Here is a 25,456-nt window from a genome sequence, read left to right on the forward strand (position 1 = left end):
GTTTACAGCTTCTCTTATTTCCTAGGTTGCCTCTTAATTCTGGGGGCATCAGGGATTGGGAACTGAATCACTGGGGCTTCAGGCACTTTGGTATGAATCAGACACACTCCTTTGTTTCAATTTAGGAAATGTGGGCATCACTGGTTGGGCCAACATTTATTATACATCCCAATTGCCCACAAGGTGGCAGTAGTGAGCTGCCCTCTTCAACTACTAAAGTCTATCTGGCATAGGGTCATCCACAGTGCTGTTAGGGAGAGAGTTCGAGGATTTTGACCCAGTAACACTGAAGGAATGAGAATATACTTCTAAGTGGCTCAGAGGAGAACTTGCAGGTGGTGGTATTCCCATGTATCTGCTGCCCTTGCCTTTCTAGACAGTTGAGAGTTTGGAAAATGCTGTTGGAGGGACCTCGGTGAATTTCTGCAATGCATCTTGTAGTTGATACACATTGCTGCTGCAGAGGACTGCTGGAGGGGGTGAATGTTTGTTGGTAGGGTGTAAATCAAATGGATTCTTTTCTCAGAGATGGCACTGAACTTGATTGGCAGGCTTTGGGGAGTCAGGTCACGTAGTTACTTGCTCTAGGATTGTTAGCCTTTGGACCGCTGAATCAGCCACAGTTTCAGTACATCAATAACATTCACCAGCCAAAGACAGATCAACAGTCTAGCTTTTTACTCACCACAATTAAATCCACTTTCTCATTGTACATCTCCTTTAATTCTGGCACTGCTGATATTAGTGCATTAAAAGTATGAACATCCGCTGTAAAATAGATTGTTTATTAATGGATAAATAAATACATACATACTTGTATTGATATAGTACCTTTAACATAATAAAATGTCCCAAGGGACCTCTCATCGGCATTGCTAAAATTTGTGACTGAACCACAAAAGGAGTTAGTAGGGCAGATGGCCAAAAGTGTTTTCAAGGGAATTCCAGAGATTCCAGTTCCAGCAGCCGAAGGCACTAGCGTTAGGCATGTGCCACAGATAGGAAGGGCTGATTGCACACAGGAAATGGTCTCTATGGTGCCATAAATATCAGAGTCTTAAATTGACCATGCAGTTCAAGAAGTGGGGCGGGCACAGCACAGCAAAATGGTCAGGAATATTGTGTGACTAGTGATTAAAAATAAGGAAGGGAGTGGTTCTGAAGGGATTTGGAATCAAAAATGAGAATCTAAAAATTGTTTCGACTGGCACTCAACATGCCAGTCAGTTTAGAGGAAATGGGTGAATGGAGCGGAGAGAGATTTAGGATGCAGGTAGTTTTGGTTGACCTTAAGTGCACATGCATTTGGTGGTTAAGGCATGGAGTTTGTTGTAAGGACAAGAAAATGACAACGGGCATTACAACGTTCAGCTGAAGACAACAAAGATTTGGCAAACAACCTGCTACTTTAGAGACAGCGGAGGTGATAAAGTTGTCAGTGGTTGGGCAGAGTTGGGTGCCCTCAGTGTAATTATGAAAACAGATGTACTTTCCAATAAGACTATAGAGGGGCAGCATAGTGATGAGAAATAGGATTGAACTAAGCAGGGAATCGCATTGGGATGGGAATGGGCACGGGAACGGAGATAGCAATGTGGGAGCAAGAAGATAAGTTACTGTAGGCTAGGATTAGATACTCCTGTCTACAATGAGATTGGAACCAGGCTAGTCCAATCCCATCCAGGAGAAAGACAGTGTGAATGCAGTGGGAAACGTCACTGATTAACCATATCACTAACTGCCTGTGAATTGGAGGATGACATTTACTCAGTCAAGAATCTGACACGGCTCTTCATGAACCTGAAGAGATTGATTCTCAACTCTCAAACCTATGGGCATAAGTGTGGTTAGGCCACGCTTAAGAGCATTGCATTCAATTCTAGCTGCTACATTACAGGAAGGATGTAGAGGTTTTGGAGAGGGCGCAGAAGAGCTTTAGCAGGATGCTTTTGGGATTAGAGGGTATGAGCAATGTGGAGAGGCGAGAAAAACTCAGATTGTTTTGTCTGGAGCAGCAGAGGCTCAGGGGAGACTTGATAGAAGTCTATAAGATTATGAGATGCATAGATAGGGTTGACGGTCAGAATCTTTTTCCCAGAGTTGAAATGTGTAATAGTCGGGGGCATGCAATGTACAATGAGAGGAGAAAGTTCCCAGGAGATGTGGGGGACACTTTTGTATAATATACAGAGTGGTAAGAGTCTGGAACACACTGCCAGGGGTGATGATGGAGGCAGATATGAGAAGAGGAGTTTAGGAAACTTTTAGGTAAGCATGTGAATATGCAAGAAATGAAGGGTATGGACCAAGGTCAGGCAGAAGGAATTAGTTTAATTTGGTATCATGTTTGGCACAACATCATGGGTCGAAGGACCCATTCCTGTGCTATACTGTTCTACATTCTATGAACACATGGGACAGGACATTCAACGAGACAGTACATTCAGAAGTATATGGTTTGCTTTCTTTTCCTGCGTTTCCTGCCATTGGTCTTCATTTTTAGGGCATTGTGACTCAAATCTGGTGAGCTGGTTTCAAGAGACTCCCAAGGAATCTGGAGAATGCAGCAGAAGCAATGTTGCTGGAATTTGCTTGTGTAGCCGATACACAATCCAGGTGTCACTGCAGTACGTGACCGTGGTGATGAGAACTGCCCTACACACTAGGATTTCTGTTGACCTGCGTTGGTTTTTGTCAATAAACACTGGCTGCATATTTGTAGAAGATTGAGCTGATGCAGATGGTCTAGGATTGGATCTCCATGTCAACTGCGATCTTTTGAAAGAACAGACAGACAAGATATGGAAGTATTCAATACAGAGGAACCTCGATTATCCAGCATTCCATTATCCGAATATTGGATTATCCGGCAAGATTGCAAGATCCTGATGCTTGCAATACTCCCCTCTCGTGTCCTTTGTATAATCGAGGTTCCTCTGTGAATTTTAGAGTATCTTCTTCAACAATACATGGGTGGTGGAATATTTGGCTGATCGGGTCTGGCTTGATACAAGATTAATTTTGGCAAATTCAATACAAGCTGAGTTTCTTGTATTGAGAATTAGGGTGATTGAGCGTAGCTGAAATACCTGTTGCTGAATGAGCAACACTGGAGTACCTGCCAACTGTAGATCATGTAAGTCTATGGTGGTCAGTTCAGAGTTGACATAAACAATGGAGGTTAAAGAGTTTACCCCCAAGGTGGCACTTAATACTCACAGCAGAGGGCAGTTGACCTTTGATGGGGTGAATAAATGCTAAGTTGATAGCAAACAGTATCACATAGCCTTGCTCGAGACCATCCAGATTTTGAAGATGTCTCTTCCAAGTCTCCCAATCAACACAGTTGCAATATCATGAAGCAGCTGCAGGATTGTGAAATTTTTGGAGCACAGTCCAGAGGATTGTGGATGACCGATTCAAACGCTTGGATCAGGTCAACGAATACATTGACCTGCACAATGTCAAAAGCTGCAAACAGGTCAACAATGGTGGCTTACCTTTGTCAATCACACAAGAAGAAATAGGGGTCTCTGGCAAGAAGTTCTACATGGGAAAAAGGATAGGGACCTTACTACAGGGATTCAAACAAAGTTCTAGGAAAGATTTGGGATGTGACAGCATGTTTAAACAGGGAATTTGGAAATGGGTTGGTAGTTTGCAAGGACTAAGGGAGTTACAGGTTGGCATTTTGAGAATGGGGTGGTATGTGAATCATTAGGACAGTACCCAAGGAGAGCGAACCATTAATGACATTGGTTAACATGTGGACAAGGAGAAATTGGATATTTTAATGCCAATTGCAAGTGCAGGAGAAGTAGGTGCTTGGATAGGACATGAGGAGAAATAGAAGAGCAGCCAGAGGAAGTTTCAAAAATAAAGAAAAAGGGGTGAAGTTGGATGTTACAGGGTCGGCATCAAGGATAAGGGGTGCGTGTTTCCAGAGGACTGTCTGCTTGTCTGCCAGCCAGCCCTCACCAAGTGGCTGGTGAAGAATAAGGATTTTAAAGGATAAAAAGTAGCAGTGGAGCAGAGGGGACAGCCTGAGGTCTAGCAAAAGGTAATGCAAATTAAACTTCATTTCAACAGCATTCAAAGAAATATATCATTCTCAAGTCGCAACTTCTTTTCATTATTACTCACTCCTAACTTATTTTACCATGGGACACATATCAGAACTCAAACAGTTTTAATGAGTGCAGCCTCCCAAACTGTTCTACGTTAAATAAAAGCAGACATTTGTTCTATTATTTTCAACAATTCTACATTTGAGAGAAAGTGAGGGCTGCAGATGCTGGAGATCAGAGCTGAAAATGTGTTGCTGGAAAAGCGCAGCAGGTCAGGCAGCATCCAAGGAACAGGAGAATCGGGCTTATGCCCGAAACGTCGATTCTCCTGTTCCCTGGATGCTGCCTGACCTGCTGCGCTTTTCCAGCAACACATTTCCGGCTCTGATCTCCAGCATCTGCAGACCTCACTTTCTCCTCCACTGTATTCAGGCCTCCCAATATTCTGTAAGCTTCAGTGAGATCTCCTCATCCTCTAAACTCATCAAGGACAGATCTTTTGAGACAATGTCCACAACTGCTCCTCAGTTGACAAGGTCTGCTTCACTGGGACCATTTCTTATAAACCTTCTCTGGACACCCTCCAATGACAGCATTTCCTTCCTTAGGTATGGAGCCCAAAACCTCTTACTATATTCCCAAAAAGGTTTTTTTAAATACAGCCTCAGTAGTACATCTCTGCTCTTGTATTCTAGCCCTCTTAAAATAATTATTAACATTGCATGTACCTTCCTAACTGCCAACTGAATCTGCATGTTAACCTAAGACAGTCATGAGAATCCCTACAGTGCAGAAAGAGGCCATTCAGCCCGTTGAATTTGCACAAACCATCCTAATAGAATCCTATACAGACCCATCCTATCCCTATGGCTCTGCATTTACTGTGGCTAATCCACTTTGCCTACACATCTCTGGTCACTATAAGGTAATTTAGCATGGTAAATCCACCTAACCTGCACATCTTTGGACTGTGGTAGACAACGGGAGCACCCAAGAAAAACCCATGCTGACATGGGGAGAAAGTGTAAACTCCACTCAGACAGTCGCCGAAGGTTGGAATTGAACTGAGTCCCTGGTGCTGTGAGGCAGTACTAACCACAGTGCCACCACGCTGCCACGAGTCATGAACCAGGATTCTCAAGTCCCTTTGTGCTTCAGATTTCAGAAATAGTCCACACCTCTATTCTTCCTAGCAAAGTGCATGACCTCACACATTTGCCCATTATATTCCATCTATCACTTCTTTACCCACACCTAGCCAGTCCAAGTTCTTCTGCTTCCTCAACACTACCTGTCCCTCCACTATCTTTGCATCATTTACAACCAGATCGTTAATGTATAATGTGACAAGTTGTGGTTCTAACACTGACATCTGCAGAACTCCAAGTCATTAGCTGCAATCCTGAAAAAGACCCCTTTACCTCCACTCTGTTTTCTGCCTGTCAGCCAATTCTCTACCCATGACAGCATGGTACTCCTGACATATATATAGATCAGATTAGATTAGAATACCTAGTGTGGAAACAGGCTCTTTGACTCAACCAGTCCACACCAACCCTCCAAACAGTAACCCACCCAGACCCATTTCCCTCTGACTAAAGCACCTAACACTATGGGCAATTTAACATGGCCAATTCATCTGACCTGAACATCTTTGGACTGCGGGAGGAAACTGAAGCACCCGGAGGAAACCCATGCAGACATGAGGAGAATGTGCAAACTCCACACAGTTGCCCTCGACTGGAATTAAACCTGGGACCTTAGCGCTGTGAGGCAGCAGTGCTAATGCTGTGCCACCATGCTGCCCTTATTAGCGGAGTCCTATGTTGTACCTTGTCAAAGAGCTTCCAGAAATCCAAATAGATCGTATCCACTGGCTCTCCTTTGTCTAACTTGGTCATGACCTCAAAGAAAGGTATGGGTCAAACACAGGCAGGTGGGACTAATTTAGTTTGGCATTAAAGGTCAGCATGGACTGGTTGAACTGAAGGGCTTATTTCTATGCTCCATGACTCTATAATTTGAACAGATTTGTCAGACATGACATTCCCTTGACTCAGCTGTGTTACCTCAGTCCTAATTTACCACATACTTTCAAGTATTCTTGAGTCTCTTTCTCAATAATGGGCTCTAAAATCTTACCAACAAATGAGGTCAAGCTAACCAGCCTATGTCGAAAAGGGTGGCGCTGAAAAAGCACAGGAGGTCAGGCAGCATCCATGAAGCAGGAGTCGAGTCGATTCAACTCGGACACCGCCTGACCTGCTGTGCTTTTCCAGTGCCACCCTCTTCGACTCTGACTCTCTCGCACCTGCACTCCTCACATTCTCCTGAACAGTCTATGGTTTCCTGTCTTCTGCCTCTCTCCTTTCTTAATCAAGGGTATTACATTAGCCATTTCCCAATTCTCTGGAACCCTCCTTAATTCTAGTGTTCTCTGAACGATCACGACCAACGCTTCGCTTTCCCTTTAGTATGTTTCTTCTTCCTTGGGATGAATTTCTGTTTGCCTGCTAAAATAATCCCAGAAATTTCTGCCATTGCTGTTTCATTGTTTCCCTTCCAATCAGCTTTGACCAGCTCCTCTCTCATGTCTTTGTAGTTACTTTTACTCAATTTTAATACTGGCACATCTGATTCAAGCTTTTTCCTCTCACTACATGGTGAATTCAACCATATTATGGTCACTGGCTGCTAGGGGTTCCTTCACCTTAAGCTCCTCAATCAAGTCTGCTTCAATACACATGACCAAATCCAGACTTACTACAAAATCCTCCAAAACAGAAAGCCCAAACATTCCACAAATTCCTTTTCTTGGGATCTATTACCAACCATGATGAAGTCCCTCACGATTATTGTAATAGTGCTTTTCTTACATTCTTTTCCATCTCCTATTTTCTGCCCCACATCCTGACTACCGGTAGGACATCTATACATAACTTCCGGCAGGATCTTTTCCCTTTTATGGCTCAACTCTACCCATTATGATTTCCCACTTTATCGCTTCTCGCTATCCATTTCGTATCATTTTACTAACAAGGCAACTGTGTCCCATCTGCCTGTCCTTTCAATGAGATGTACACCCTTGGATATTTAGCCCTGAGCCCTTATCCTGTTGCAGCCACATCTGTGATACCCACAATATCATGCCCTTTAATTCCAGGGTGTGCTACAAGCTCACTTAACTTTGTTTTGTTTACTGTGTGCATTGAAATCTAACACGCTTAAGTCTTACTTCAACTGTCCTCCTCCTCCTAGTTGTCTGCTGTGTCTGAAGTTAAAGTGTCTGAGCCTTCCCATATTCTGACCCGTTACTTGTTGTGGAAACTTCAATAATTTCTACTGAATCCTTCCTGCTTTAACTGTTCCCATAATTTTCCATGAAATTTAACAGTATTCTGCCTACTCACACCTCTGTGAATAAGACCACATTGCAATACATTCAAAATTTAGGGAGTACTACAATCAGCAAAAGCAATTTTGCAGCTCATACCTGTCATTCGATTGTTCAACAAGTCTGTGTACAAGTTCATTGCCTTCGCACAAGCGCCATGCTAAACAAACAAAGCAGATGTTAACAATAGCTCAAACCAGATGGACGACATGTAAGTGAGCATGTTGATCACCAGTAATACCTTAATCATTCCTCGAATCATTGTACAGAAAGAATGTTTGTTTCGTTCAGGCATCAGGTTGAATATCCTCTCTGCATTATTGTTCTCCCTGAATGGAAGTGGAGACAAAGGTTCAGTTAGTTCTTTTTCTGAACATGTACACTTGTGGAAATTTAAATGCAATGACTGTACAATCAGCAAAACTGCACAAACATTTATTATGAACATTGTTATAATCAGAGGTAAAGGCCTTGATTGTATTGCATTAATGAGACTCTCAGCTATAATACTGCTGGCACTAACATGCATTTAGCACACAGTAATTTATTCCTTGCATCTCCACAGGGTGCTATTGCAGCTCTTGCTAATAGCTCAGTACTGAAAAAAAATCAAGGATGAGACCTTGGGTAATTACTCAACTATTTCAATACAAAACTGACTGGAAAATATTGTAGTGTTGCGTTGAGGAGTTAGGGTGAAGTTTCCAGCTGGTGTCATAAATATTAACAAACAAACAATTCACTGGTTCTAAAAAAAACACCGACTTGCATTTTGAAAGAACACTGAAGACTTTTCATAAAACTGGTTTTGTAATTATTCCAAATTCTCTTATTTCTCTTCTTTATAATTCTCAATGTTATTTCACTTTCTGTGCAAGAAAGCAAAGTAATTCATGTTTCCAGTTTATCCTCAGTCTCAAATGAAGATACTCCAGCCTGATTGGTGGAACAGCCTCCCTGTTTCAGATGCGACAGTGTGGATCCCCTGTAGGGAGTACCACATGGATAGGTAACAAGATAGATACCTGGGAGAAAGTGAGGACTGCAGATGCTGGAGAGTCAGTGTTAAAAAAGGGTGGCGTTGGAAAAGCACAGCAGGTCAGGCAGCATCTGAGTCATCATCATTTCGGGCATAAGCCCCTCATCTGGATGTGGGGGGGGGGGAAAGAGGGCGATGACAGATGAATGGGGTGGGAAGGTAGATGCAGGTGGGGGGGTAATTATGATAGGTCAGTGGAGAGGGTGAAGCAGTTAGGTGTGAACGAAGATGGACACAATTGACAGGTCAATAGAGGGGCAAAGCCCTTCCCTCACACCCCAACCAGCCTGCAAAACTTCTGTGGATGTTTGCAAACAAGGGGAATGATAAGAATCTTTCCTTTGCTGTTGAGTGTAAAATCAAGGCTAACACCTGTAATTTGTTAATGTGCACGATAAAATGAAGGATGAAACAGTGCATCACAAAACAGAAGCTGGGGATGCTGGAAACCCAAAATAAAAAAGGGAAATGAAAATTCTCTGCAGGCCTGGCAGTAATTGTGTAGAGAAAGAAACAGTTCACATTGAAGGTTTTATCAGAATTGATGAAAGTTAGGGATGCAATAGGTTTTGACTAAGGGATTGATGAGATGCTACTGTCTAATCCTTCTTTGCCCACTGCTCTAAGATATTGCTCCAACTGTCTTCCAGGACCCTATCCAAGTGACCTTGAAAAGCGTAGATATTAAATCAACGACTAACAGGTTTTTAAAACAGAAACCAAAAATTAATCGATTTAACACGACCTTTTGGGGAAGTAAATCCACCTGTACCAAGCGAGGTCCAGCTAACACAATTTCAGTCCCTGGTTTGTAGTCCACAACATTTTATAAAAAAAACCATACCTTTTCTTCACATTTCTCCATTGCTTTTAACATTCACACTGGAACGCAGATTACATAGTGGGCCAGTCATTAGTGACCACTTAGTACATTTGGACACCTTAACAGACGAATAAAAACTATGCTCACACAACCCCTGTCCTTCCTCTCTCCCCACACCTCAACCTACTTGCGTCTACTATATGATATTCGTCAAAAAATTCAAAAACAAATGAAAAGATAAAGCACTCAAAAGGAAACAAACAAAAAATATTTCATAAAATTTTGGCAAAAACTTCACGTTTTATCTTTGCCATCCAGATGAGAATACATATCAGCCAAGGACTCTGAGCATTTCTTTTCGTTTCAGATAATTCAATCCAGGCTGAGACCTTAAACTTGGCTTGGGAAGCTAACCTCTGCACCTTTACCAATCAAGTCACTGGCACCAGCTGTTACTCGTTTGCTCTTGTACTAGACACTGCTGGCTAAGACAGCTATAGCTTTGCCACTAAAAGAGGTTGCTAAAAGTGGAAAGCAAAAAGTTGAACAGCTGTGAAGACAGGTCTTGCAACAATCTTACTGATTGATGGGAAACTAAATAAAACTTGACTAACGACAGAATGCTTAATACTTCAAATGGAAAGCCTCACAAGGGAAGATGGGAACATAGTAATTATGTCAGTGGACTAGCAATCCAGAGGACCTGGTGAATGTTTAGTGGACACAGGTTCAAAGTGTATCTCAGTAATGGTGACTATGAAACTTAATATTGCTTCTTAAAAAAAAAACATGGTTCACTAATGCACTTTAGGGATGGAAATCTACCATCCTCACCTGGTCTGGCCGACAACTGACCCACATAAAATAGATGACTCTTGTCTACAGTCTAAAATGGCGCTTTCAGTTTTAGGGCAATTGAGGAAGGAACAAAATTCTAACTAGTGAAGCCCAAATTACATGAAAGGGGAAGCAAAGAAAGACAAAAATACCACGTCTTTACCTCCAAGTGATGCTCAGCAAATCTGAAACTCTGCATGGACGACCCCTCCACATTTTCTGCGAGGGTCCAGTCACCTCACCCTAAAAATGGATATCCAGGAGAATTAGAACAAGAGATGGCGAGGCAAAGAACAGATACACTTTTAAAAGTAGAACCCCTTTCAAATAGTTATCACGTTCCAAATCGAGGAATTTAAATTGTACTGCATGTCTGCAGCTAATGTCGAACTTGTAATTTTACTTTTTTTTAAAAAGTTAAAAAGACACTGATCATTAACATCTGGTCCCCAAAATATCTGGCAGGAATGATATTTAGGCAGCACAGTAGTTAACACTGCTGTCTCACAGCATCAGAGACTCAGGTTCAATTCCACTTTTGACTGACTGTATGGAGTTTGCAAATTCTTCTCATGTCTGTGTTTCCTCCAGGTGGTCCCGTTTTCTCCTACAGCCCAAAGGTATGCAGGTTAGTGGATTGGCTAGGCTAAATTGCCCATAGTATCCAGGCTAAGTGGATTAACCATGAGAAATGCAGTGTTATAGGAATAGAGTAGGAGGCAGGTCTGGGTGGGATGTTCTTCAGAGAGTCAATGTTGACTTGATGGGTCAAATTATCTGCTTCCACATTCTAGGGATCCTAGATCATTCACAATACAAAGACAAAAAGCTACCTTTGCCAGTTTTTAAGGTGAGCAGCATATGCATTAGGAATACTTCATATCTTATCGTCTTAAGGTGACAATAAGTTTTTTTTTGCATTTATTCATCTCTCAGTGTCACTGGCTGGCCAGCATTTATTGCCTGTCCCTAGCTGTCCTTGTGAAGGTGGCGTTGAGCTCCCTTTTTGAAGCACTGTAACTTAGAGATGCTGAAAGCAGTTTTTAAAAAAGCACTAATGATAATCAATACAACAAAACTTTGACATACTTCACACAATCATAATCAACTAAATGAATTGCCACGGAGGCTAAAGAAGGGACAATACAACAAATGAGCAATGGCTTGGTCAAATAGATCATTTTTAGAAATATTATATAAAAGGAGGCTCTAAAGACAAGGGCCTAGACAGCTCAAGGCAGTGTGTACACAGCTCACTGTTACTATGCAATAATGGTGAGCAGTTTTGCTAAAATGAACAGTGCTGGTTTTTCTTTGTTGTGTACATGCATTCACTGTTATGATGTGGCTTTGTTTGTACCTTATATTCAGTTTCTTTCGTCTCAAGTCGATCCTCTCTTGGTGGCTCTTTATCTCCATAAACACACAGCAGATTTAGCAAGCTATTGGTGACTTCAACAGATACAGGAGTTCCTGTAATGACAAAACAAAACACTAACCCCTGTGACTTCTGACTGTTCCAAATCTTCTTTAAATCTTCAAAAGATTTAGTTTGGGAATGTTGCCCAGCAAGAGAGAGGCTGGTAGCATAAAGACAGGCCTCAACCAGACTGCACAGATTTAACATGTAAAGTTCAACTTTCTGCTTGGTGAATTGTCTTGCGGTTCAGTAGGACGTTATGCTATTGTTGTAACATGGCAGTGAGCCCTTCTGCTAAGTGTACCAAACACACAGAAAAGCTCACCTTGCCTCGTTATATGTTAAAGTGTGAGTGACCGAACTCCCCAAATTCTACTATTTAAAGAAAAATATCAATTTATTCTTTTACTCTAAAAGTGAACATTAAATACCAACTATTTACAACTCTAAGCCTCCTTTCTGTTCAGAGGTCTGTTATCCACCTCCAACTCTATAAGAATGTACCAATCCAATAAAAGCCTCAATTAAAATTACACGGTGATTAGCACTGCTGCCTCACAGTGCCAGGAATCCAGGTTCAATTCCAGCCTCGGTTAACTATCTCTGTGGAGTTTGCACATTCTCCCAGTGTCTACATGGGTTTCCTCCGGGTGCTCCGGCTTCTTCCCACAATCCGAAAGATATGCAGGTTAGGTGAACTGGCTGTGCTAAATTGCCGATTGTGTTCAGGGATGTGTAGGTTAGGTGCATTAAGCAGGGGTAAATATAGGATAGGGGGAAATGGGGGTGGCTGAGTTACTCTTCGGAGGGTAGGTGTGGATTTGTTGGGTTGAAGGGTCTGTTTCCACAGACCCTTCCTGATTCTATTCTATTCTTCTATTCTAACTTTATAACACCATACAACACTATTTTGTGACTAAAGGTGAAAAATATCAACGTCATAACATTCAACAGGGAAAAGAACAAATGGAGACAGAAAACCTTATGATGTGAAATGTATTCAATGTAGTTTCTGTTCCTTCATTCAGAAGGAAATAAAATATTTTCAGTATATTAAAAGTACAATACACAGTGACTAGACTGCCCACCGCTCGAGAAGTGGAAGGGTCATTTGTTTCATGGTCCAGATTCATTCAGTTGAAACTTTATTGCTGGAACAGCACAGCAGGTCAGGCAGCATCCAGGGCACAGGAGATTCGACGTTTCGGGCACAGGCCCTTCTTCAGGAAACAGATTCATTCAGTTCAACATTGGAATAATCAGGAATTACCAAATTCCAGGGAGAAAAAAAAACACTATTGCATTCAAGTAATCAAGAATACCTTATCCCTTTAAGTACAGGGAAAGAATATTCCTAATTTATTATGCACTTGGTAACAGGTTACACTTGTTGGAAGTCAAAGATTACCTGCTTGCACAAGCTGATCATACAGATCCACAGAAGCTCTCACTTTCCTGAGCTGAATCCGTTCTTGGAGGGCAGCTACGCTCACTTCATTTATTAGAGGCTCCAATTGCTCTGGCATTAAACACTATAAAAGGCAACATTTTATTAACTTATTTCTGACTCACAACTTGCACTTCTACTGACCTTTAACATCCCAAGATTTTTCATGGCCTGGAAGGCTGATGCAACAGTGAACCAGTGAGAGAATAAGTGATGGAAAAAAGGCTAGCAGAAAAATACAGATTTTGGAAAGAGAACCAAGAGTTTAGAAAAGTATACCACCAAAGCAAGGTCAAACTTACTGCAGGTTCTGCTACTAACTTGCATGTTGAATGGGCACAAGTGAAAGAGGAGATGGATTCTCCTACCCATGGAACAGCAGCCTAGCATGATTCACCATCCTTTAGAGGGCAGGAAAGCTGGGCAGAGAAAGGACGGCATAATAAAACTGGCCAACAAACTGAGAGCAGATAGATTCCAGCTTGTGAAATTCAAGTCAGGAATCAGATGTTGTACAGTATTTAAAACTGGTTACAGTAAGGACAGTTTAAAAGGCAGTGATGTAGTGGTAATGTCACTGGACTAGTAATCCAGAGGCTAATGTTCTGGAGGCACAAGTTCAAATCCCACCATAGCAGGTGGTTAAATTGAAAGTCAATTAAAATCTGGAATGAAAAGCTAGCCTAATAACAAGAGTGCAGCCATTGTTAACTAAACATGTTACAGTAATTCTGGGAATCTGCCATCCTTTTCTTTTAATACTTTAGACTATGATAGTTTTTACAAAAAAAGGGTAAACTTACTGGTATAGAAGGTTCAGCGATGTCCTTCTGGAAAAGGTGGGGATAGGTGTTAACAATATACTTTGCAGCATTACATCCCGATTCCTGTGACAGTGAGTAGAGACGCTACAAGAGAAGGAAATGATATTCAGATTTATATTGAGTTATACAACTCGGTCAGATCACTCCAAAGACAGCTTTAAGATGAGTAAGACTTAGAAGCAAATTTTAAGTTATTCAGCCCAGAGTCTGCTCCACCACTCAATGGGATTATGAATGATCTGATAATCCTTAACTCCATTTCACTGCCCTTTCCCTATATCCCTTGATTTCCTGACTGATTAAAAATCTGCATCTCAGCCTTGAATATACAAATTGGCCAAATCTCAATAACTCTCCGCACAGATTCACTACACCCAGAAAAAAATTCTCATCCGTCTTAGATGGGCAACCCCTTACTGAGATTATACTCTCTAGTCCTAAACTCTCCCACAAGGGAGAAACAATCGTTCTATTTCCACCCCGTATCTTAGCACTGAAAAAGTAATGATCAAAATCATTGTCTAAAGCACTTAAAAGACCCATCACCAAAACTTGAAAGTGCACTGGGACCGAGTGAAAACCCGAGGTTGAGCTAATATTTCAATGTATTTTCACTTGCATCCTTGAATCTCGTTTCCAAAAATCTCACCAGCATTCGGTAAGGTGCCATGTAAAAGGATAAACCACAAGAGCTGATGGAGTTGGGGTTATATACTAGTATGGGGAGCAGACTAACAGATGTCAAATAATTGAGTCAATGGGCTATTTTAAAGTTGGCAAACCAACTAGTGAGGCACCCCATGATCAGTGCTTAGTCAACATTAATGCCTGCACAAACAGGTTGATGTGCTGTGTCTCCTATCCAACTGAGAGGTAACATGTTTTCTGCTGATGTGTACTACATTTTCATCCTACACTGAGAGTCAGCTACAAGTGTTGAAAAAAAAAGAGCCAAATATGGAAGTCTTTCTGTGTTACTATATCAGCACTCCATTGGCCAGTTCTCAGCTGATCCCCCCCTCATAATTAGATTAGATTACTTAGTGTGGAAACAGGCCCTTCGGCCCAACAAGTCCACACCGACCCACTGAAGAGCAACCCACCCAGACCCATTCCCTTCACCTAACATTATGGGCAATTGAACATGGCCAATTCAGCTAACCTGCACATTTTTGGACTGTGGGAGGAAACCGGAGCAGACACAGGGAGAATGTGCAAACTCCACACAGACAGTTGCCTGAGGAGGGAATTGAACCTGGGTCTCTGGCGCTGTGTGGCAGCATGATAACTGAATCCATCACGGCCCAAGGACTTGCAGCTGCATGAGCAAGTGCTTACGCCCTGGCTCTCAGCTCGAAAGGGACCTGAAAAGGTGAACAAACATGGAAAGGCAAGAAAAGGGCCCAGTGGAAATACAGCTGTGAATCATGCACCTTCTCAGGCTACTGTCTTCCACTTTACTAAAAATGGGGCACAGTCCGTCATCTCACAGCAGGATTCCCGAGTCATTTCAGGTAATGGTCGACAACCATAGGGTAAAACTGGTCTTGAAATGAAAGTCTGCCACCATTGGATGAAGAGACCGAGTGTATTGTAGCTAAATTTGTTCATGATATGAAAACAAGTAGAAACGATTTGGACTATGAGGGACTAAGGCAGAGCAATGGGATTGGTCGAGATGCTCTTGCAGAGAGCAGTCACAGACACTACTTCTTTAAAAAAAATCCAAACATAAAACAGGTTGAGGTGACTCACTGTTTGTAGAGGTAATGAGATGGAAACGGTCACATCTTCAAAAACCACAAGGTGAAAATTATAAAGAGCGTTCTCTTTCGGCTTCCTGAACAAACACCCTTCCTTTATTTCATATAATTCTTATTGACCTCTCTCCTCACTTTCTCATTTACCTTTCTCAACAATAATGCTCATATTGCTGAAAAGGCAATGAAAATATAAATGAATATACATTGTGAAATTGTCACAACGGGCAAAGAAAGAAATCAGACAGAGAACCTTGGAACAAGGATCAAAAAAGGGCCACAACACACTGCAGTATACCAGAACTGCAAAAAGAGGAAGAAGAACACCTATACAATGTATTCGCCAAAAACGGATACCCCTGCAATTTCATCAACAGATGCCTAAGGGAAAGACAACGGAATGAGGACATGCCACAACCCAAAAGGACTAGCCACACTACCATACATGAAAAACATTTCTGATCTGACAGCCAGACTATTGCGACCACTAGGACTCATAACAGCACACAAACCAACAATCACTCTCAGACAACAACTCACCAGGACAAAGAACCTGATACCCAACATGAGCAAAACCAATGGACCCAATATACCAGCCACTGCAGCGGACAGCTGGAACTGACAACTGGAAGCGGCAGATACAAATCACTATAAATGCCGGAGGAAACATCACAGAAACGCTTCACAGGAGGCTCTCAAGCACGGAGAATGTTACCTAGACAGGGGACGAAACGTCTGCAGCACAAATTCCCAGCTTGGCGAACAGAACCACAACAAGGATTGATAAAGTGTTTTAAAAAAACAACAAGATGGTCATCTTGTAGGTGACTACCACTCCCTCTTATGCAATTCACAGTTCTAACCAGCTTAGGATTATTGGATCCCTTGACAGCAGCTTATTCTTAATAAACCAGCAAATGCAATATGCCATGTCAAGTATAAAATGAAGGAGTACACACAAACTCAGGTGATGTCCTGGGTATGAGGTATGGGTCATCTTGGAACCTATAATGCGCAGCTGTGTGGTCCTGTAAAACAAAGTCAAGACACATTGAGCATCTGTAACTAATGTAGAATAAAGTTGCTTTCTGCAGATTCATGAAAATTACTCACTCTGTTCACTGTTGCAGCAAGAGTTTGAAGGACTGCTAACTTGTCCCTAGAAAATAAAGAGAAATATTAACTACACTCACTGAATATGGGCTTATTCAATGTTTCGGGAGTATTCCAACATAGGGTAAACCCCTCTGCTAACTTAAACCTGACACACAGAAGGTCCCCTCATGTCGAAATCTGCTAAATTTCAAAAGGCAAAGGACCATCCCAGAGGTCACTATTTTAAAGAATAAAATTGTTCATTTTTACTTAAAGTCCAAAAGAGAACATTAGACAACTATTTACAACTCCTTTCTCCTAAACCTACTTTTAACTTCCATCTCTACAATATTGGTCTGATAAAAATCCCGATTAAGATTTACAAAAAAAATTTCAAATTTCAAAACCAGCCAGCTGCCGAATCTTCTTTGCCTTTTCCTCTGTTGTCTTTTCTTCAGTATTCTGCTTCACAAGTACCTTTGAGAGCTAGTCGGCTCGCAGTCTATACTTGTTGGCTTTCTTGGCAGTTCTTCCCCTAACTGTTCAAAACGTCCTGTTTTATATCCCTAAACATTGGCTCATTTCATTGGTTTGATGTCATCAAATTCAAATTTCACTGAATTTTATTATCTGGGGCATAATTTAAACTGATTGGCTGAATTTGAATTTGTTTTTGTTTCATGGGAACGTAACTCCAGCTATTTGTTGTAACCAAGTGTTACAAATTTTAAATTGTTCAGCACACTGTGCTTTCAGTCATTCCTTGCTATCTTCCTCTCTCAAAAGGTACAGTACACACCTACAGGACTCTCATTGTTGTGTTATTTTCATGTAAAGTGGAACAATAAAGCTGAGTATTCAATCCATGTTTCTACTGTGCACACAAAACTCCTCCCTACTACTTCATCCTGATTAGCATAAACTCTTGAGTGTCTTGATTATTTACTGTTTCATTGGCATTTGTGGTCACGTTGATTTTCAAGTGTAAAGATAGGGTTGTATCGGAAAGTAGTTTGTGAAGCAACTACTTTGAAACACTGCAACAAGGCGAAAGTAGTTATTGGAATATAAACAAACATTCTTAAAATTCTTGTTTACCAAGTCAAACTGTGAACTATCAGAGAATCACTTGTACCTTATCCTAGAATTAGAATCTAGGAAGTTAGAGATTTTCAGCACAGAAAGATGCCCTTCAGTGTATGCACCAGCCAAACACCCAAATGTTCTAATCCCATTTTCCAATGCTTATCCTGTAGACCTGAATGCTATGGCATTCCAACGTTCATCTGGACAGTTCTTAAATGCCTTGAGGGTTCCTTAGCAAGTTGCCAAGCCAAATACATAGCATTCAACACATTACCATTGATGAATCCTACACCATTGGTATCCTGGGGAGGTTAATGATGATCAGTGGCAACAAACCGTTGCAGAAATTCTGAAGGAGAGTATTAATCTTCACACGGAGGGGTAAGGTCTCATCAGCAAAGATAATCAACATAGTTTTGTCAGGAAGGTCGTGGTTTTTGTCAGGAAGAAAATTTGATAGTTTTGAGGTGGTGAACAAGTGTATAGATGAGTGCAATATACTTGATGTAGTTTATATGGACTTTAGTAAAGCCTTTGACAAGCTTCCATATGGGAGACTGATAAAGAAGATAAGCACACATGGTATCCAGTGTAATTTTTTTGTTAATATGCTTATTAGCAAAAAAAAACTAGTTTTTAAACTTTACAACAACTTAAAGTTATAAAAACGCAAGTTTAATAAAAAAAAACAATTTACAATACAATTACTGTCTACTAACTACTAACCTACCCTATAAAACAAATCAAAACCAAACACTGTGCAAAACAACACTAATAAATAAGTGACTGAAAAGAAAACAAAAGAACACAGAATAACAATGATCGGCGCAAAGCTCCCAAACAAAACAAAAACAAACGGGAGCATTATATACATATATATAAAACATACACACACTAGTATTCACTCAGGAGCTCCCCCCCCCGCCCCGTGTGAGCCCCCCTTCCAGGGCCCAGGGCTCAGGAAACCTAACCATCCTGGTTAAACGAACACCTCATTAAGATAGCAGACAAATCCATATCCAAATAATTCAAAAAGGGCTGCCATGTTTGATAAAAAAAGGTCTGTTGAACAGTGCATCATATTTGTGAGAAAATCCAAGGGAATGTGCTCTATAATTAATTTTCGCCATCCCAGCAAACCTGGCGGGTTCTCAGACACTTAATTCATCAGAATATTCTTCCATGTTCTGTAAGTAAGAATATTGAATCGTTTCTTCCCATGCTTGTCTATACCCGATTTCTGCCGCCACAGTGGTCCATAATGTCCAGAAACAGTGGGTAAGAGTACCTGCACTTAGTTTAAAAAGGGGACGTCTCAAATGTAAACTTCGCCAGATGGTCTGGTGCCAAATGAACCCTGTGCAGAACTTTTAACTGTGCAGTGCATGTCCAATTACAGATTGAGCTCTTTCGCGCAGTCTCCTAGATGTCCTCCCACATTTCAGAAGAGATCTCCACTCCCAGACTTCACATAGCAAGATAATATCCTGCCAGGCCCTACCACCCAGTAGGCGATAGAGGGCACTAACTGTAAGGGTGCTATTGGAACGTAACAACCACTCTGTATTGGGTTTATAGGGCTTAGTGAGAAGTGGAGACTTCTTCTGGAAGAAAACCCTAGCCTGAAAAAAAACGGAAAAGACCTCTACTGGGCAGCCCATATTTGCAGCTCAATTGCTCAAAGGACATCATAACCTCCCCCTCAAACAAGTCTCCCAAACTGGAAACTTCTCTCACTGCCCATGGTTTGAACCCTGAGTCCATCATCCCTGGTCGCAGTTGAATGGCAAAGTCTTGGATAAACAACCCTCACTCTGATGCATTGCCCTTTATGCCTTGACCGGACTAATAACAACAGGCTTCCAGCAGTGGTCCATAACTGTCCTCATCTTATCCATGAACAACAGGTAAATAAGAAGGCACTTTGCCTGAGAGGCCTCAATATCCAGGTGGCACAGTGGCACAGTGGTTAGCACTGCTGCCTCACAGCACCGGAGACCCGGGTTCAATTCCCGCCTCAGGCGACTAACTGTGTGGAGTTTGCATGTTCTCCCCATGTCTGCGTGGGTTTCCTCCGGGTGTTCCGGTTTCCTCCTACAGTCCAAAGATGTGCAAGTCAGGTGAATTGGCCATGCTAAATTGACCCTGTTAGGTAAGGGGTAAATGCAGGGATATGGGTGGGTTGCGCTTCGGTGGGTCGGTGTGGACTTGTTGGGCCGAAGGGCCTGTTTCCACACTGTAATGTAATCTAATCCAGCCATATTGAGCCCGGATCGTTACATGCACAAACACACACAAAGGACACTCAATAGATAACTCCAGATGTCTGGGAAATTAATTCCTTCCCCTCCTTGAGGCAACTGCAATTTAGCAAGTTTGATGAAGGGCCGCCCACGACGCCAAACAAAAGAACTAAACCAACCCATAAGTTTCCCCAACGTTGACCTGGGAAACACTGTAGGGAGCATGCGCACAGCATAAAGCAAACAAGGAAAGACATTCATCTTAATAAGGGCTATTTGGCCCAACCACGAAATTAGTATTGGAAGAGCCTCCCATCTCTGGAGATCCCATTGAATACTGTCTAGCTGGTGAACAAAGTTCTGAAATAACTGATCAAACATTGACACAGTAAAAATACCTAGGTATCGGAAACTGGCCCGTGACCACTTAAAGGGGAATATAGGGCCACCTTCAACCTCTGGCACTTCCTTAAGGTCCCCCCCAAAGGCGCAGCCTGCAACTTTGCAAAGTTGATCTTATATCCTGAAAAAGCCCCAAATTAATTAATACATTGCATCAGATGGGGTATGGAAATCATCAGGTCCGATAAAAACAGAAGAACGTCATCCGCACATAATGTAATCTTGTGTACCCTCGATCCCACTTCCGGAGCACTTATGTGGATGTTCTGACGAATGGCCTCTGCAAGCGGCTATGTCACCAACATAAACAACAACGGTGAGAGGAGGCAGCCTTGATGACTACCCCTGCCAATCCCAAAATTCCCAGACTTCACCCCGTTGGTGATTACCGAGGTCAGACGGTGGCGATATAAACCTCCACCCACCTAGCAAAGACCCCACCCAATCCAAACCGCTCTAAGACATAAAAGAGATAGTCATTCCACTCAACCAAATGCTTTCTCTGCATCTAAGGAACTCTCCAATCCCTGGATCGATTGTTGCTGACATGCTTGGACCATATTCAGTAACCTTCTCATATTATTAGAGGACCTACAGCCCCTTTTAAAATCAGTCTGGTCCTCTTTGAAAATACAGGGCAACATCTTCTCCAATCTCAGCGCCAAAGTCTCAGACAGAATTTTGAAATCTGAATTTAAAAGAGAGATGGGTCTGTGTGAGGCACAATCCTCAGGAATCTTCCCCTTCTTAAGAACGAGAGAAATATTAGCTTCTTTCAAAGATGGTGGTGAGCGTTCATACATATAGGAGTGATTGTATATTTCCTGACAGAGTCCCTATAAACTCCTTATAAAACTCACCCGGGAGACCATCAGAGCCACTGTGAAGTTGCCCAGCTGCCTCTTTTATTTCCTGAATGGTCAAGGGGGCCTTAAGGGGAGGCCTGTTCCAAGGTTACCCCCAGGGAGGTCCAAGCTCTTAAAAAAAAAAGCTTCCATTTTGACCCACCTGTCCTCGCAACCTTCAGACCAATACAATTCAGAGTAAAAACTGTGAAAAGCCTCATTAATCCTTTTGACATTATATGTAAGGACTCCGGCACTGTCTTGGATTGCAGTAATGGATTGGGGAGCACGCTTTTTTGTAGTCAGGTACGCTAAATACTTCCCTGGCCTCTCCCCATACTCAAACAAACAGCCTTTGTCTCGCAAAAACAAGTTCTTTCTTTGCGGTGTAGCTTAGTCACTGAAGGCCACGCAAAACTTAGCACCTCAGCAGCTTTCAGCCATGTCTCAAGTAGACGCTTGTGTTCCACCTTCTGTCGTTTCTGGCTAGCCAAATAGGAAATAGCTAATCCACTAGCAAAGGCCTTAGCAGTCTCCCATAGCATAGATGGGATACTAGCCGTGATTGGATTGATAGTCAAAAACCCCTGAAACTCCCTCAAAAAGTATTCCACAAATTTGGAATTCTGAGGAGAAAAGGATCCAGATGGCAGTGCCACGAACCTAGCCCTTCACTCTTGGCCTTAACCTCGAAATATACCATCCATGATCAGAAATAGCTATGTTCCCAATTTTACAACCCATAATTGAATCCAGAAGGGTTGAGAGTGCCAGAAAAAGATCAATCCTCTTGTGACATTTATGTGGGTTTGAAAAAAAAATGAAGTCTCTGCTGGTAGGGTGAAGACATCTCCAAATGTCCACCAGCGGCCAACTCCTCGCACAGGTCAGCCACCTGCTTGGCCTGCAAAGAGATAGTTGGGGGCCCACTAGGCATTCTGTCCACTTTCAGATCCAAAAGGCAATTGAAATCCGCCCCCCCCCCGCTTCTACAATAATGTGCCGCGTTCCAAAGGCACTCAGCTTAGAGAAGGCACTAATCAAAAATTTGAGGGAATGCACCAGGGACAGTAGACACTTAAGATGCCATATTCCTCACCATGAATCGGGGCCTTAAGTATCACAAACCTCCCTTGCTCATCTTTCACCTGCTCTAATAATGTGAACGGAAGATTTTTCTGTATAAGTATAGCCACTCCCCTACTTTTAGTAGCAAAGGATGAAAAGAATACCTGGTCATAACCCTCCTGTTGTAACCTCAGGGGTTCCCCATCATCAAGACGGGTTTCCTGCAAAAGGGCGATATTAACCCTTTCCTGAATGCTAGAAACACTTTTTTTCCTTTTAATGGGCAAATGACTTCCCTTAAATGTTCCAGGTGCACCATTTAACAAGACACGGAGCCATATTCCCTTTCAGAGACCCTTGAGGGAGAACCCTGCTTGCAATGCCCCAAGCACAAGTAAATGAAGACTCATAGTTGTAAAAGTGTGCATGTAAAAACTACCCTAACATAACTACAAACAACTACTGCTCCCAAAAACTACAAAGAAAACCAAGCTTTGACAAAGGGTCAGCTGGACTCGAAACGTCAGGTCTTTTCTCTCCTTATAGACCTGCTGAGATTTTCAAGCATTTTCTCTCTTTGGGTACAAAGAAAACCAACTGGAAAACATTGAACGAGAGATTTTCCCCCTGCCCATAGGGGACACCCTACCGAGCACCCACCTTACAACTCCTTCAATCCCGGGCTGTGCCCCAGCCTTAGGTAAAAATAAGTAAACAAAGATGATCCTTAAATCAACAAAAGAGGACAAAGTCAGGATAAACACGCCACCCATTCCCAGCTCCATGTTAACTCGATAATGACTAAAGAGAGAAAGAACATAAAAAGGGGAAAACAACAATTAAATTTCCCAAGATAAAATCCAGTTGTAAAAGCATAATAGAAACAACATATTCCAAGACCTTTTCCCCTTAAAAAGAAATTAGGGAGAGCGAGGAAAAACAAAAAGGGAAATCACAGAGAAAGGAGGAAACTAGGACAAACATTAACCATATTCTTCAGATCAGTCAGTTTGTCTGTTTTGGAGTGTCCACAAAGTTCTTGGCTTTATTCGCCAAGTCAAACATATAAACTGAACCCTCTTGGCTGAAATGGAGTACCGCCAGGTACCTCATGGAGTACTGGATGTCCAAGTTCCTCAGCCTTTCCTTAACTTCATCTAAGGACTTCCTCTTTTGGATCACAGCTGCCGAGAAATCTTTGAAGATCATAACATTTGACCCCTTGAGCAGCAGTGCCTTTGGATTTTTTCCCAGTGATCTGGAGGCTTCTATCACTTTTTGCTTGTCCTCTTATGAGTGAAAGTGCACTAGGAGCAGGCAGGGGTGCGGAACCGGCCCAAACCTGCGCACTGCTGCTCAATAGGCCCTTTCAATCTGCAGCTGGCCAGACCTCAATGTGAAGGCCCAGGAGGTGCAGCAGCCAGTGTTCAAAAAAGTTGACAGGCTGCCCACCTTCTTCACCCTCCAGAAACCTGACAATCTGCAGATTCATCCTCCAACCTTGATTTTCGAGGTTGTCGACCTGATTTTGCAAGGACCGCAGGATTCACCCAGACAAGAACTCTATCACTGCTCAGAGGCTGTGATTCGACCCTCCACCTCCTCCATTGACGCCCCGAGGCCCTGGAGCTCGTTCATTCTTTTCTGTGATGGGTTGGATCTGGGCACGAATCTCCTCTAACTCAGCCCCAACCTTTGGGTGAGCCTCGTCATCGCCGCCAACTCCTGTGGATCCATGAAGTCCCTCGGGGGTTCGGAAGAGACTGCTGCTGTGGTTTCTGGCACGCCCGGTACTGCAGAGGAGTGTCCTCCCTGCTGCTGTTTGCTCACTCCCTTTCTCTTTGGCGTCCTTCCCACTCCAAAATGTGGACAACTATATGTTCTCAAAGTTTTAAATTAACAGTTCTTTTGTCGAAGTTAGCCCGGAAAGGCAAATAAAAACACCAATATGCCTTGGCTCTTAAGCAGAGCCGTCCACTGCAGTTCAAATGAATCGCTGCCATCTTGCCGAGTAATCCAGTGCAATTTGACAAGATAGTTCCAGTGGCAGGTGGAATTTCACCCTGATACATGTGAAGTGATGTACTTTGGAAGTAACAAGACAAAGCAAGATGAGAGGAAATTCAGGAACAGAGCAGCCTTGGGATGCTTGTCCACTGAAGAAATCTGGATAGGTTAAATTGTGTGGTTAAGATAGCATATGGGACACTTGTCTTAATCAGTCATGGAGACAGCGAGGACTGTAGATGCCACAGAGTATAAGGACAGTTAGATTATGTTACAGCTGTACAAAACTTTAGTTAGGCCACACTGTGTGCAGTTCCAGTTGCCTCACTATAGGAATGATGGGATTTCATTTGAGGGGTGCGGAGGAGATTCACCTGGATGTTGCTTGGTTGGAGGGTATTGAAGAAAGGCTAGATAAAATCATATTGTTTTCTTTGGAGTAGAGAAGGCTCAGGGGGAACCTAATTCAGATGTAAAATATTACAAATGGCATAACCAGTTGGACGAAAGCTGTTCCATTAGTTTTAGGGCAATTAACAACAGGACATAATTTTAACATGAAGGGCAGGAGGTTTAGAGAGGGGATGTGAGGAACCTTTTTTCACCAAGAGTGTGGTGGGAATCTGGAATACCCCACTTGAGAGGGTAATAGAGGCAGAAAACCTTACAACCTTTGATGATCATTTTGGGATCAGTGCAAATTAGTATGTGCAGACTTGATAGGCTGTAGGGCCTCTTCTGTGCTGTATGACAATGTCTCCAATGGTAACCCTGAAGAAAGACATTCTGAAGTACCATTGCAACCTCCAAATAACTATATTATACTGTAAAGCTAGCTGTAAAGCTATGTAGTTTTTGGACAATGTTGATGCATCAATTTAAATTTAATTAAAAATAAAAACTGCTTAGCTGAACAATGCCATCCCATATGAACATTGACTCAAGCTGACAAATTGTTAATACTTCAGACCACTTGATCTGCTGCCTCACAGCGCCAGAGACCTGGGTTCAATTCCCGCCTCAGACGACTGACTGTGTGGAGTTTGCACATTCTCCCCGTGTCTGCGTGGGTTTCCTCCGGGTGCTCCGGTTTCCTCCC

The 25,456-nt window shown here is 42.4% G+C and overlaps 1 protein-coding gene across 1 annotated transcript in view; it reads right to left on the reverse strand.

Annotated features, from left to right (window-relative positions):
• The window catches only part of ptcd3 (pentatricopeptide repeat domain 3), a 59,431-nt gene that overhangs the window by 32,494 nt on the left and 1,481 nt on the right, over positions 1 to 25,456 (reverse strand). Inside the window, exons 4-12 of the mRNA XM_043705739.1 lie at positions 16,725 to 16,770; positions 16,571 to 16,639; positions 13,831 to 13,935; positions 12,989 to 13,112; positions 11,521 to 11,633; positions 10,324 to 10,403; positions 7,703 to 7,790; positions 7,561 to 7,621; positions 686 to 768 (exon numbers count right to left, since the gene is read on the reverse strand). Of these exons, the coding sequence (XP_043561674.1) occupies positions 686 to 768; positions 7,561 to 7,621; positions 7,703 to 7,790; positions 10,324 to 10,403; positions 11,521 to 11,633; positions 12,989 to 13,112; positions 13,831 to 13,935; positions 16,571 to 16,639; positions 16,725 to 16,770 (769 nt within the window). The remainder of the gene's footprint in view (positions 1 to 685; positions 769 to 7,560; positions 7,622 to 7,702; positions 7,791 to 10,323; positions 10,404 to 11,520; positions 11,634 to 12,988; positions 13,113 to 13,830; positions 13,936 to 16,570; positions 16,640 to 16,724; positions 16,771 to 25,456) is intronic.

Source organism: Chiloscyllium plagiosum, chromosome 1 (genome assembly GCF_004010195.1).
Source record: "Chiloscyllium plagiosum isolate BGI_BamShark_2017 chromosome 1, ASM401019v2, whole genome shotgun sequence".
NCBI lineage: Eukaryota > Metazoa > Chordata > Chondrichthyes > Orectolobiformes > Hemiscylliidae > Chiloscyllium > Chiloscyllium plagiosum.